Source organism: Meriones unguiculatus, chromosome 18 (assembly GCF_030254825.1).
Source record: "Meriones unguiculatus strain TT.TT164.6M chromosome 18, Bangor_MerUng_6.1, whole genome shotgun sequence".
NCBI lineage: Eukaryota > Metazoa > Chordata > Mammalia > Rodentia > Muridae > Meriones > Meriones unguiculatus.
The window spans coordinates 54647324-54661927 of record NC_083365.1 but is presented as its reverse complement, the minus strand read 5'-3'; the positions used below and the strand labels follow the sequence as shown (position 1 = coordinate 54661927).

At 43.2% G+C, this 14604-nt stretch overlaps 1 protein-coding gene across 1 annotated transcript in view; it reads right to left on the bottom strand.

The window, feature by feature from the left end:
• Bcl2 (BCL2 apoptosis regulator) overlaps positions 1-14604 on the bottom strand; it is a 169816-nt gene that overhangs the window by 153770 nt on the left and 1442 nt on the right. The window contains exon 2 of the mRNA XM_021652406.2: positions 13564-14541. Within this exon, the coding sequence (XP_021508081.2) occupies positions 13564-14139 (576 nt within the window). The 5' untranslated portion in view covers positions 14140-14541. The remainder of the gene's footprint in view (positions 1-13563; positions 14542-14604) is intronic.

Genomic DNA, 14604 nt, shown 5'->3' with positions numbered 1-14604 from the left:
GGTAAGTTTAAGGGTAGCGCACTAAATCTGGGGCGGCTTATGAACAAAGGCCTTCATCCTTTGCTGCGTCAACTCCAGTCATGCTCCCTGACACACAAGTCCTGTTTGCCTCATGCACACAAGCGTCACCCCTTCCTTTCTCTACAGCTCTCCTGTTACTCAGCTACTTAACCGTGTACAGCTCTGAGTTCCCGCACTACAGGATTCAAGGAATGTAAGAGAAGGAGCTATTGAGCATCCTGATTTTTGATTCAGCTCTAGGCCCCTAGAACAGTGCCTGGTGCATAATTAGCATTGCTTTGTCGCTGTCTGAAACAAGGTTTCATCTTATGAGTCTGCAGTCCTGGACTTGCTATGTAGACCAGGCTGGCTGGCCTCAAATCAAGAGACCTGCTCGCTCACCTCTGCTTCCCTAAAGTACTGGGGTTAAAGGTTTGTCCCGCCATCCCCGCTGACCTTGAACTACCAGCAATCCTCCATCCCCAGTCTTGAGTGCTGGAAACGCAGACATGAGCTACCACACCCAAGAGTATAAATTTTTTTGATCGACTCTGGATAGAACCCTCGCGCTGCTGGGCAAACGTGACTACCTTGGATTAACCCCGCAAATGTTTGTCCAGTGGAGAAATAGGATTGCTGTGCCCTTCATCACTTCAGTGTGACCCCAAAGATGAAAGCGCAACCTTTTTTTTTAATCTAATTTAATGAATGCTTGCCCATTTTTTACTATTTACCTAGAGAAGAGCCCATTTTTAAAAGTAAAAAAACAAACAAAACAAAACAACAACAACAAAAAAAAACAAAAAACAGCAATTGTTGGTTAGGTAGTGACAACCAAGAGCCATCATATGTGGTGATCAGCAGGTTCCACTCTCTCTCTGGTGACAGGGTGGGTGGGTGGTTTACAGAATTGTCTCATGGAGTATTACAGAAGTCTCCAATTAGTCCTTTAGGACTGTTCTTTTAGAACCAAGACCACCTGGCTCATAAGTCCCCACAGGGTCTTGAGCTCATGATAGGACATCAAATGGAAAACAGATTGCCCTTTGCAGCAAGTACAAAAAAAAAAATAGTTTACAAACACAGACCCAAAGGAAGAAAAATATCCAGAAGCAACTCTATTCTCTCTCTCTCTCTCTCTCTCTCTCTCTCTCTCTCTCTCTCTCTCTCTCTCTCTCTGTGTGTGTGTGTGTGTGTGTGTGTATACTCTTAATCATGGATATATGTGTGTATTTGGCCTTGAGGGATCAATCACATGTTAGGCACATATTCTGTCATTAAGCCACATTTTAATTTTTGTGAATTTTTTCTATAGAAAGCAATAGAGGATACACATCTTTCAAAATTAAATAGGTTTGATCATTTCTATTGAGTAATCTGTTGTCTTTGGACAACGGTTCTCACCCTTCCTAATGCTGTGACATTTTAATAACAGTTCCTCATGTTGGGGTGACCCCCTTATTTTTGTTGCTACTCCTAACCTTAATTTTGCTACTGTCATGAAGCATAATGTAAAGATCTGTGTTTTCCAATGGTCCTAGGTGACCCCTGAGAAAGGGCTCCATGGGGGTCGCGACCCACAGGTTGAGGAGCGTAGTCTTGGGCAACCATACCAGGAAAGTGGGTGACCTACTAGATGCCAAGAACACCACCTCCCTAGCTCCCTGATTCTAAACCACTGCTGGAAAAGGTCTCATCTGGAGATACATAGAAGTGGAGGCTGGAAATCACAGAGAAGGCAGACCGCAATGCTTGCCCTTCTTAGGGCCCATACATGGAATCTATGCCATGGTCTTGCTCTTTGTTTTCACCTAAAGGAAAATTCTATGACAGCTGCCTTTCCTCAACAAATTTTCCTCCAAGAAATGTTTATTAACTAGTCTTTAAAGAGGGTTTTACTCCATTGTGGATTCTGGCCATAGGAGGTCTTCAACCACCAGACAATGCTAGTATTAAGAGAATATGAGATGAGGAGGAACTCGTGAACAACTAAAACAACTGCCATAGCAATCTGAAAATGGTTAGGAGGGGTAATCGCTGTGTTTTAAAATGAAAACGAGTGACACTTGAAATAGTCCACCACCACATCTTCCTATACAATCTCTGCATCCTACCCTGCTCCTCACACAAGACGGTAGCATCCACACTGTCATTCCCTAGGGCAGGCCCCTGGTCTCTCACTGGCCATTCATTTCCTCTCAGTCTCAGGCTGAGGCTCTCAGACTGGCCTGGGTGGAAAGAGCCCCTGTAGGAGGCTTATCACCAGCGACCTCTCTCTGATCCTATTGTTTTGTGTTCTCTGCTCCAGCCAGGATGTCCCTACAACCCATGTCAACTGGTCACAGATTTCCCCAACTTTGTTCCTCCTCCAGGCTCTGTCTACTCCCTGGGGTACCTTCCTGGCCTCACAAATGCCTCAGCTACAGCACTTTTGTCCTGCAGCTCTAGGCAAGCTTGTCAGTGCTGCTGATTCTGGATCCCTAGACCTCCTCCGGGACTGAAAGTCAAACCATCTTGCTCTAGGACCTGACCTGTGATAGCATTTGAATATGAAATGTTCTCCATTGGGTCACACTTCTATTTTATTGATGCGCAAAAGTGTTTTTCCTGCATGTGTGCCTGTATACCACTTTCCAGCCTAGTGCTGGAAGAAGACAGAAGAGAACATCAGACCCACTGGATCTGGAGTTACAGATGGTTATTGGCCACCGTGTAGATGCTGAGAAACAAACCCAGTCCTTCTGGAAGAGTAAGCTATTGCCCTTAACCACAGAGCCACCGCTTCAGCCCCAGGCTTACATTTAAAGTGCTTGGTCCCTATCTGGAACCCACAGCAGTGAGCCCCAGTCAGAGAAAGTAGATAATGTGGGTCAGCTCTGAGGGGTAGCTCATCCCTGCCCTCCCCATCTGTCAGGAACATCACCCACAACAGACTCTTTACACCATGAGGCCCTGCCCAAGCACCTCACGCCAAGCAGTCACAAGTTGAACCCTCTAAAAACATGAGCCCTCCTCCCCCCAAATCTTCCTCCCTTGTGTGGTCTCTGTCAGGTAGCACACTCAACATTATATAAACATAATTAACAGATTGTATTGTGAAAAAGTCACCTAAATTAATAGTTGATGTACTGTTCTATGTAATTGTACGGGCAATTTAAAAAAATTGTTCACTTAATGCCAAATGCAAAAAAAATGCAAGTTGGCCAGGTGATGGTGGCGCGTGCCTTCAATCCCAGCACTCAGGAGGCAGAGGCAGGCTGATCTTTGTGAGTTTGAGACCACCCTGGTCTACAAAGTGAGTTCTAGGATAGCCAGGACTACACAGTGAAACCCTATCTTGAAGAACAAAAACAAAAAATCTGTGTTGTTCTTTAGCAATGACAACCATGGCAGTCCTTTCCAACATTTTACTGTGCCAAACGGGTAGAGGTTTTAAGGCAAAGTCAAATATCTTCCTTCTTATTACCCATCCCCTCCATTTTCCATGTTTTTAAACCCACTAATTTACTCATTGGTCATGCCTTTGAAATATTTCTTACAAAAGGCATTTTCGGATTCCAATGACATGGACTTTCATCAGTTAATTTTTAATCGAGCCAAATATTAAACACTCACATTAACCAGATAAAGCTACTGATTTGCAGTGACAGATTGTGTTATTCTCACACACAGGCCAAGCATGAAATAGAAAACTAATAACCCTTAACTGTATTCTCAAAGTATCATTTATGGGGGGGGGGAGACTACATTCAAAGAAAACTTGTGCAATGGCTGTCCTTGCTTCTCCATGCTGCAAGCTGCTGCAGAGCAGGCAAGCTCATTTTCTCACGATGTGGGCAAGCTTAAGATCCCTCTGTCAGTGGATGTATTCATTAAGAAGGAATCTGGCAGCTGGACAGGGGACAGATAGTTTGGAGACCAGGCCAATTATCTGGGTGTCCTTTATAATTTGAAGTTTCTGAATTCACTCAAAGATAAGCCACTTGAAGAGGGGCTGGCAATGGGAACGAGGCACAGATGGCCACAGAAGAAGAGAGGGAGGAGGGGGGAGGGGAGAGAGAAAAAGATTTGTTTGTGGTTTCATTCATGGGGACAAATCTGCAAGTTGACACATCTGCCTTTCTAAAAGCCCCTGGAGAAGTATGGTCAACCTTCATTACAAGTAAACAAATCACACGCTCTTTCTCAAACAGATGACAAATGATGAGCAACAAGGCTTTAAATTCGCTTTATGCCAAGATATGAGGGTTCTCAAAACACAAATTCCTCCAGTTCTCAAAACCACAGACAGTCTGTGAGGCTGGCTTGAACCAGAACACAATGTAGCCAAAGCTATGGGGCCAATAGTGTTATTGATGACAGCCCTGGTGGCCTTCCTATTGGTCAGTGTCTTTAGAAACAAAACTTTAAATACTCTCATCTTTGGGACTATTGACCTGAACTGACTTCCAGCTTCAGTAGGCTGCTTGATCTTATTGGAGAAGATAATTTGTCTTCACGACTTTGGTGCAATTCTCTTAATACTTGAGTTACTATGCTGATCAGAGTTAAAATCCACCTTGTTTCCTTTGTGAGAACCTGTCACAAGCCATCCTTTCTCTAATAAGGTGATGGATAATCTCAGACATCAAGACCTTCACAGTCTGTGTTGGAATCTAAAACACGAGGAGAGGGAAAAGAAGGAAGGTGCATATGTGTAATGTGTGTGCATGTCACCTTTGTATAAACAGGTAGAGTATGACCATCAGTGACATTGGCATTGAAAGTCATAGCTGATGAATGTTTAATGCAGAGCAAAATCTATCTTTATATCATACTTTCTTAACTCAAAGAAAAAGATAACAAGGAGATTACAGGTATGTTTTCTTCTTCTGTTTCTAATAAATGTTAATTAAAAAGTAGCATGTGAAAGCTGGGCACAGATCACTCATTAAGAGACTAAGACATAGCCAAACTTTGGGCAGAGTGCAGGGAATCTTATGAATGAAGCAGGAGATAGAAAGACCTGGAGAGGACAGGAGCTCTACAAGGAGACCAACAGAACCAAAAAATCTGGGCCCAGGGATCTTTTCTGAGACTGATACTCCAAACAAGGACCATGCATGGAGATAACCTACAACCCCAGCACAGAAGTAGCCCATGGCAGCTCAGTGTCCAAGTCCGTTCCCTAGTAAGAGGAACAGGGGCTGTCTCTGACATGAACTCAGTGGCTGGCTCTTTGATCACCTTCCCCTGAGGAGGAGGCAGCCTTACCAGGCCACAGAGGAAGACAATGCAGCCAGTCCTGATGAGACCTGATGAGCTAGGGTCAGATAGAAAGGAAGGAGGACCTCCCCTATCAGTGGACTAAGGGAGGAGCATGGGAGGAGAAGAGGGAGGGAGGCTGGGATTGAGAGGAGATGAGGAAGGGGCCTACAGCTGGGATATAAAGTGAATAAATTGTAATTAATAATAAATAAATAAATAAATGCAAAAAGAGAGAGAAAGACTAAGACAACATTAGCTGGTTATGATGAATTAAATACCTGAAATGCCTTTAGCATAATCACTTTACTAATTCATTCATTTCATAAACCCTGTTTATTATAAGACACTATTGCTTCTGTATGCAAGATGCCATCTTGAATTTAATGGGATAAATTACAAGAAGTTACAAGAGACTCCCAAAGTCCCTTGAATTTAGATCACAAGTGGAGGGTCTTAGCAGCTAGCAGGACAACACTACTTCAGCTCAAATTACACTGTGGTTTGGGGGTGGGAAAAGTAAAGCTTTGAGCTGACCCTGAGATCCAATCCAAAGAGTGCTGGGAAAGGGTGGTTTGTGAATAACCGTAATCAAAGATGGCAGATTCAGCAGTAGTACCTAGGACTGCTTTGAGGATGAGAGGAGCAAAGCACCTCCCCTAAGCCCACACAGCTTAGGGACAAAGGCAGCTAATTTTTCACCATCAGTTTTCTCCGGAGCACCTGATCCTTAGGTTTCACTGCTTCCTTGGTTCTCCCTCTTGAATTTTCTCATAAAGGACCAAGATGAAAGTGCCTAAAGTCAAACTCATTACAGCCAGTGAGTTCTCCCTTCTCTAGAAGACAGTGTCTTTTTTGTTTGTTTGTTTGTTTTTGTTTTTGTTTCCAGCCAGCTGATTCTTTCTGTGCCTCGCTTGTCATGGAGTCCCAATCTTTTCGTCCCACATCTACACGATTCCCATCTATTCAGCTTTTTACATTTCCTCATTCCCAATAATGTGCTTCACACATCTGCCTGGTTTCTCTGGTCTAGCATCAACCATCGTCAATTTTTCTCTAACACAGACATTCTGGTCTAGCTCAGGATCGTTTCAACATCTACCAAGTTATATCCAACTCTCTCAGTTTAGGACCAAAGGCTATATTCCCAAACGACGTTATTCTCAGAATGTTGTTGATGCCCTGAGCAAGCCAGAACCCCCAGTTCTCTACAGACCTCACAAATCACTGCCTGTTTGATAGCTCTGGGTCTCACTGCCTTAAATACTCCTCCCCAGATCCCATACCTCCTACCTCTTCTCCAAAGTTTGCTTCAAAACTGTCTCCCACGTGGAGCTCTCTTGGAGCACCTTCTAAGTAGATTAGCTCTGTCTCAGCTAAAAAATGACATGGACTACAGATATTTACAGATTTGTCCCAGTCCAAATGTTTGTTCTTTAAAACACTTATTCAACCAAAACAATTAGCACTCAACTTTTTATATGTAGGTTTCTAATAAATGTTTTCCTCTGTGGAAAAAAAAAAAAAGTTAGTGTGTATGTTTCCTTAAGTAACAAGATCCTTTGAATCCTTCCATGCCCATCATTGTTCTAGACACTGAGGGCTTGAGGTTAAGATTCATGGACAGCTACTCATTTTCCTTAATGCTTCCTTAGATCATCTCACTCTTGTGCTACCGTTTTAATGTTTAATAAGTGGCCCTGCCTCCATATACTTATAATTTTGTTATAAAATACCTTCAGACCTCAGTGTTTGCAGTGGGGGAAAAAAAAGATACTGGCACGAATCCAAAAAGGAAATAGCTAGGCAATAGCCCCAGAGTTTGAAACTTAGAAGTGCCAAAGCTGCCATCCTGTGTGGAACTGTTTCCCTCCCACCCCAAGAGATAAATCAGCGCGTAGAGTTGATGACATAACTCTCAGTTGATTTTATTTCTATCCTAATTGTAATAAGGATATGCACTATATACTAGATAAGCACTGAATCAAGAGGACTATGCATTTGCCCCATCTTCTTTTGGAGATTTCAGATGCAGCTGAGAGGCGAAGGGTTGGCTGCAATTCAATTTCAGGCTTAATGACATAGATATAAAATTCATCATGCTGCAAAGCAGAAGTCTTAGCTATACACTGCGGAGAGCTGCAAAAAGACGACAAAACACAACGTGCAACTTGAGCCCCCGGTTTGGGGTGCCACATATTAACATCTATAAACTACCCATTATTCTTTTGCAGCTTAACTGTCTTTTTGACAGCTTAAAAATGGAGAAATATAGTAATCAGGACTGTCACAAGAAAAGACATATTGGTCTCGATGGAAAAAATAGAATCTCCCTTGAAGAATTAAAGTTTCTCTTGACACAGTGGGCTCTCCAGTTGTTTTCAGGAGAGGTAATAAAGAGCAGAGTGGAGCCGGTCATAAGCTTCTGACTCACGATGCTGAAATCCCAGAGAGCAGATTATTAACTAAAAAGGGAATACTTTCTAGCCCCGAATCCTGAAGGCACAACAAACAGCTGAAGAGAAGCGCAAGGGTTCTTGATGATTTGCTGCTGCAGTCCGGGCTCCACATGTACTCAGTCCCACAGCTAATCTCCTCACCGGATGTGCTGCATCACCTAAGGAGCCAAAACACAGTGGCTCCACCAAGCAGCCTGTGAGGTTCCCGTTTGAGCACATTAAAGGTGGGGTTGGGGAAGTACTCCCTACTGTAGTTTATCTTAGTTTTGTTAGTCAAGGCATTTGTAAAGTCAAGGCATGGTCCACTGAAATCGTCCACTGCAGGGATCCTAGCAAGAAGACAATCTATACCAGCGGACACTCTTCTGTGCTCAGACTTGGAATTTATGATCTCTGGAGGGAAGGGACAGCACCCGCCAACAGAATTTTTACCTGCCTCTTTGCCTGTGGCAAGATTCGAGTCTGGCAAGCTTTACTTGTGGCTTTAGCAAAATCTCACTATCCTGAAAGAATCTAGATCCAGCGCTATGTTCTCCATATGAATCCTACCCATCAACTGTTACATGGTAATAAGGAGCTACACCCAAGGTACCTATGAGAAAAATCCAAAAGCCATAGAGACAGAAGCCATCATTAAACCCTCATGTCCACTGGAAGCAACTGAAGGTCCTAGATAGCTGATTCCTATCAGAACAGCCACCTGCAAGAAGACCCTGGAAGAAAGGAAAGAACGCTTTAATTTTAAAACTTTTCCCATCTGCATTTAAAGAAAGAGGCCCACGGGTACCATACATGGTTGCTTAGGAATGCAGTGAGAGTGCTGTACAAATCCCTGTAAATTGCGAAGCATTTCAGAACAGAGACATTTGATAACAGAGTAATACCAGGACGAAACTAAACCAAAAGAAAAGTTTTTCTTTTCTCTCAGAGGTTGGGGGGTGGGGGATGGGGGGAGAGTCTCTAGTCTGGTTCAAAATGCACTTGTAGCTTTCTATGTATGAGAGATAATTATTTAAGATACTTCTTTAACTACCGTGTTCTAATTAGAGCAAGCCTTGATTGTCTTCCCCTTAACACGTTAATGAAATTCTTTAAAAACTGTAGACTAGTGCTTATTAAGCCTCCTTGAAGTGGAAAACACTGTTTAGTGGATCACTATTTTAAAAGGGAACTCCCCCCACCTTTCAGTTCTGTTAATACTATGTCTATGTCAATAGATTTTTTTTTAAAATTATCTCATTTGGCCCCTTATTTAAATAAGCCCTGACACACACATGAACAACCATATGGCTAGAAATAACTTTAAGACCAATACTGAAGCACATGCAAAACAACAAACACACGTCTTGTCTTTTTCTTTCTACATCCTTGGATGTAGGATCTTGCTTGCTGGGCTCCTGGTTACTGCACTGAGACACAGAGAACCCTAGGCTGAGATTTATCCAGCTTGGAGGGGAGCTTTCCCTCCCACATCCCCAACCTAACACAGAGCCTCGCACATGTGAAACTTGCCATCACATCTGCTGAAAACTCAGTCCTTGAAAGATTTTTCACCTGCTTAGACGTTGAGTGCATGTATTTGAATTAAACTGAGAATAATGAAAGACACTCTTCATAGGGAGATGAACTCACTGAGTGGTCTCTATATGTAGTCAGCATCCAGGGTGACCAGATTGAAAGGTCATTGCCATACCTGGAAAAGGTAATATCAGATTACCTTTAAAAGGTTTAATAGAACCTTTGACTCTCACATACAATAAACCTCTAGGTGAAAAAAAAAAAAAACAACAAAAACCACTTTTGTAGTTGTATACAACAAAGACAGTGTTGTTTCCTCGTACAAATGCGCTCCTTTGCTGAGCTGCTATGACGACACAGTAAGTGTCCCTAAAGCAAGTGAGGCAGAGGCCATGTAGGAGACGCCCTACTGTGATGCACTCAAGAGCTACCCATGCTGCTTCTTGCATGGGTTTGTCATCCCTGCAAGACACAAAACAGGGCAAGAACAAGGAGACAAGGAGAATGTGGGGCAATGGGGGGTGGGGGTGGGGGGAATGACAAGAATTTGGTTTGCTTTCCACCCCCTTTGTCTGTGGATCTTTATTATGTGGTAGGTATGTGTCTATGGCATTTAAACAATATGACATGTACCAGTTCAATCAAGAGTTGCTAAAGTGAACAATCTGCTCATTTCAGAAAGCACAACTGAAAGAAGCAGGGCACACAAAAGAAATGTTTTCAGTGGATGTTAAATAGCAACAAAAACCCCAACACAGAAAAGAGAACTGAGTGAACTAAAAACTGGTATGAAGTTCCAGAAACAGAATCACTCAACAGCACATGACTAAAAAATTTAAGACCAATAACATGCTTTTTTCTTTTTCTTTCTACAAAATAAATTATTGAAAGTGGTCATGGGATTCCTAACAGACAGAGATACACAGTTTCCCAAGGAAAGTTCATCAGGGAATGTATTATTTAAGACTGGATCATCATAATGCTATTTTTAATACTATCATTTTGCTGCCAAAGTTGGCTATGGCAGCTGATGCCGGCCACTAGGAAAATGATGCTCTTTCATTTAGCCCATCCACTGACATGAGAATGCTTTCCAGTTAGGCAAATGTTCTGGTGGATGTAAACCGTATTCAGAAAGGGGAAACTACTTGTTAACTAGCCAGCTCAAAAAGGAAGCTGACCTCTGTTGGGTACAGAGCTTCCCTTTGGTTGAAGAAGAAAAACCATCACACGTTAATGGCGCCATTGATGCCAATGCAAACTCCATCACCATCATGAGCAGCATCCCTGAGAGGAGCAGGAGGGTTGTGCTTAGTTAAAGTTTCTCTTGCCTTCATTCCCTACTGCCTTTGGGGGTCAGATTGCTGTAGTGGACGTCCGAGAAACAGGATTCCAGGTAACATCTGGACCTGCAGCCACCCACTAGAAAGAAGTCTAAGGAATCCAAGCCAGACCTGACCCTTTAAAAACAAAATAAAACAGAACAAAGAACAACAAGCCAACAAGCCAACCACATCCAGAAAGAATCAAATATGGCAGCCAGCAGCTCAGACTTTAATGCACATAGAAACCAAAGGCTCTGCCTCAGTGGCACTAGAGTAAAGCCTGGTATTCTCTGCCCAGGAAGGTCCCAGGTGAGAATCAGGCTGCTGCCTTCCTAATCTCTCTATTTTTGCCTTTCTCTCGAGAGCAAAAAGCTCTTATTCAGACTTGGGGATAAGCCATACTCTGCTTTATACCCAATTACTCTTTTATTCCTTATTTAATTTGCAGGTTCTGGGACCCTCTCTCAGGAGCTGGTCGTTCCAAAGGCTGTTCTCCCTGTAACGAAACACGGAGCACAGTGTTCCCCAGTCTTGGAGGACTCTGACTTCGAAGCAGAAAACAAAAAGTGATTTCAAGCCTAAAACTTGATAGATCTATAGTTCAGCTACTCCACTGACCATGGAAAATTATTTCCACCATTCACATCATTATGTCCCAGCAAGAAAATAAGCTCTCTGCTGAAACAGCTATTGTTATTAAAATAACAACATCTGCTGAAACTTATTGTTATTAAAACATCACTGCAATAAGCAACATACTAGAGATACAATCCTGACAGAAAATTAAAGGGAAACCTATGTGCCAAATGCCTAAAACAAAAATTTTAATTAATAAGACACATTTTAAACCATAGGCCAATAGACCAATCACTAAGAACTCTCAAATACTGCCACTTTTATTTCAAAGTGTTTACATATGATTCCATTTTCTGATACATACTATTTTCTTGTCAATTTACTTTCTTTTCATGCATAGTCATCCATTTATGTATTATCCTGAAAACTATTGGACTTTTTTTTAACCATCAGCCATTTGTGGTTCTGTATGACTTATATTTACTATAAGAGGCTTAGTAAAAAAAAAAAAAAAAAAGTTTTCATCATCTCTTCCAGTATGCCATTGTGGTTTTGGCTTCATGACATGCAGCCTATGCATTTATCAACCTCAGTTACCTGTTGACCACAAAGATAGGCTCCACAACAAAAACCTGATGAGGAACACAGGAAAAGGAGATGCTTCATTTAAAAAGAACGCCCAGTGGTATGAGTTGGTAACATAGTGCAACCGGACAATAAAGGTCAGGTTGTATCTGAGTTTCTATCAGGAACATATGGTACTGTTTCCCACAGTTCCATTAGCTGGCTCGTCAGCACCACACACTTACTGCCTTAGAGTTCTTTCAAATAGAAAGAAACACACTTGCTTTTTTTTTTTTTTTCATAAGAATATGAAATAATAAAACCTATAAATCAGTTTTATTCTGTCTTTAAAAATGTTTCTTCTGGACCTGAAAGTTCCCATCTTTCTGAATACAGTGGGGAAAAATCAAACCACCTACTTAACGAAACATCTCACAGAAACAGTTTCCACCCTCAGCCAATTCTTCCAGCATCGCTAACAATCTGAGGGTGTGGGATGACAACAAACAAGCAATTCACCAAGAGCCTGTCAATTTCAAGCACATAAACTCAGAGATTTGAGTTAATTTTACTTGTAAACATTGAACAGTGCCACCAATATTTTGTCAACTTTGGTCAAATAAGATCAGATGTTCACATCAGTCATCTATTTTTCTTGGCATTTTCTTTTTGGGGCCCATGAATATTAGCACATTTGGAAACTGTAGTAAAAACACACAGTTTCTAGACATGTGCTTCTAGACATTTGATTCATGTGTGGTCAATTACAGGCTTTTTGTTCCTGTTCGGTCCTATGAAAAAAATTAGTCATTCTCTTGAGACTATCCAAGGTAGGACTAAAATGAAAACCTTTTTCATTAAAACAAGGTCTTCAAAAAAAAAATCAGACAATACTTACTGCTTTTTCATAACTTAATTGTATTAAGTGTAACAAGCCTTGAGTCTGCTCTCTGCCCCCAAAGAACCAGGGAAAAACTTGAATCTCATGGTAAAATATAGAAGCTTGACCTCCCAAGATAACAGAAAGCCATCACCTCACAGACGCTCAGCAAAGTTATAATGCTCATCACTTTAAAAGGCAGGTCTGGAGACTCCCCAGCTGAGAGGACTGCAGTGCCCCTTTCACAGACACCCTAGCCACGGTTCAGCAATGGAGATCACAACACTATGCAAGGTGGAAGTAAGTAAAATATATTCAAGTGAATGTAAACTTCCAAATCATGCACCAGTCACAGGATGCAAAGCCTGGAGCTGCTGCAGAACGCCCACAGCCTGTTCAGGGTGCACACAGACCATGCCCACTGGGACTATGGCACAGAGTGCCCAGTTTCCACAAACATCCACGAATACCAGCTTACGTTTTTACAAGCTTAGCTATGATTTCCAGGAAAGGGGGCTGTATTGTTTTTCTTTGGGAAAATGTTCCCAAGTGAGTCAGAAAAGGTATGCCTGCGTCCTCTTGTGGAGCCTGCTTGTCTAGTTAGACCTTCTCCGTTGTTAGTCCTCCAGAGGAGCTAAGGATGCTCAGGTCAAGCGCCAGCCTGGAGGTCCGGTTCCTTACACATGATCCAAAACACCCGCAACAAGCTACTCGGAATAAGTATTCGGAGCCACTGGAGGGATACTATTTATCTCCAAATCCTACTGGATCAAAAACGCTGGGCCTTTGCTCTTTCACAGCCAGCAGGCAGGAGGTAACACGGTGTTGCCAGGGTGTGATCTGTCCAGAGGAAGGGACAGGGGGAGCAAAACTACAAACTCGGTTTTATTTCATCGACTCAGCGGCCCATTTTGACCCAGAATCCACTCACACACCAAACTCCACATCTTGGCCTTGAGACATAGGCCCAGACTCATTCAGCCATACGTGCACCTACCCAGCCTCCGTTATCCTGGATCCAGGCGTGAAGATTCCCGTTCAGGTACTCAGTCATCCACAGGGCTATATTGTCCACCAGGGGTGACATCTCCCTGTTGACGCTCTCCACACACATGACCCCACCGAACTCAAAGAAGGCCACAATCCTCCCCCAGTTCACCCCATCCCTGAAGAGTTCCTCCACCACCGTGGCAAAGCGTCCTCTCGCGGTGAAGGGCGTCAGGTGCAGCTGACTGGACATCTCTGCGAAGTCGCGACGGTAGCGCCGGGAGAAGTCATCCCCAGCCCGGCGGAGGGTCAGGTGGACCACAGGTGGCACAGGGCTGAGCACAGGCCCAGCAGTGGCGACCAGGGGCCCTGGAGGCGACATCCTGGCAGCAGTGTCCCGGTGCACAGCGGGCGTTGGGTTGCTCTCAGGCTGGGAGGAGAAGATGCCAGGGGTGGTGGCGGCCCCCAGGGGCGCGGTGTCCGCGTCTCCTGCGTCCCACTCGTAGCCCCTCTGTGACAGCTTATAATGGATATACTTCATCACGATCTCCCGGTTATCATACCCTGTTCTCCCGGCTTGCGCCATCCTTCCCCGAAAAAAAAAAAAAAAAAAAAAGCTGCAGGTACTAACAGCACTTCGCGTCCCGACTCCCGACCCACGGCCCCGAAAGAAAAAAAAAAGGAATAGTTATAATCCGGCTCTTTTATTGGATGTGCTTTGCATTCTTGGATGAGGGGGTGTTTTAGTCACGGGAACACTTGATTCTGGTGTTTCCCCCTTGGCAGGAGATGCAGGAAATTTTTATTCAAATTCCTTTCGGCTCTTTATTGCATGAGGCACATTAGTTATTAAGCTTTGTGAATATCAGTCTACTTCCTCCGCAATGCTGAAAGGTGAGGAGGCAGGACGACCTAGCAAGTTAAAAGCAGGTGTGTTTTCCTTTATGCTCCCAGGGGAAGAAGGGCATATTCCACTATAAGTTACGCGCTAAAGAAAAAAAAAAAATGCATTAAACTGGAAATTAGATTTGCTCGAATGCATTAAAGTAAA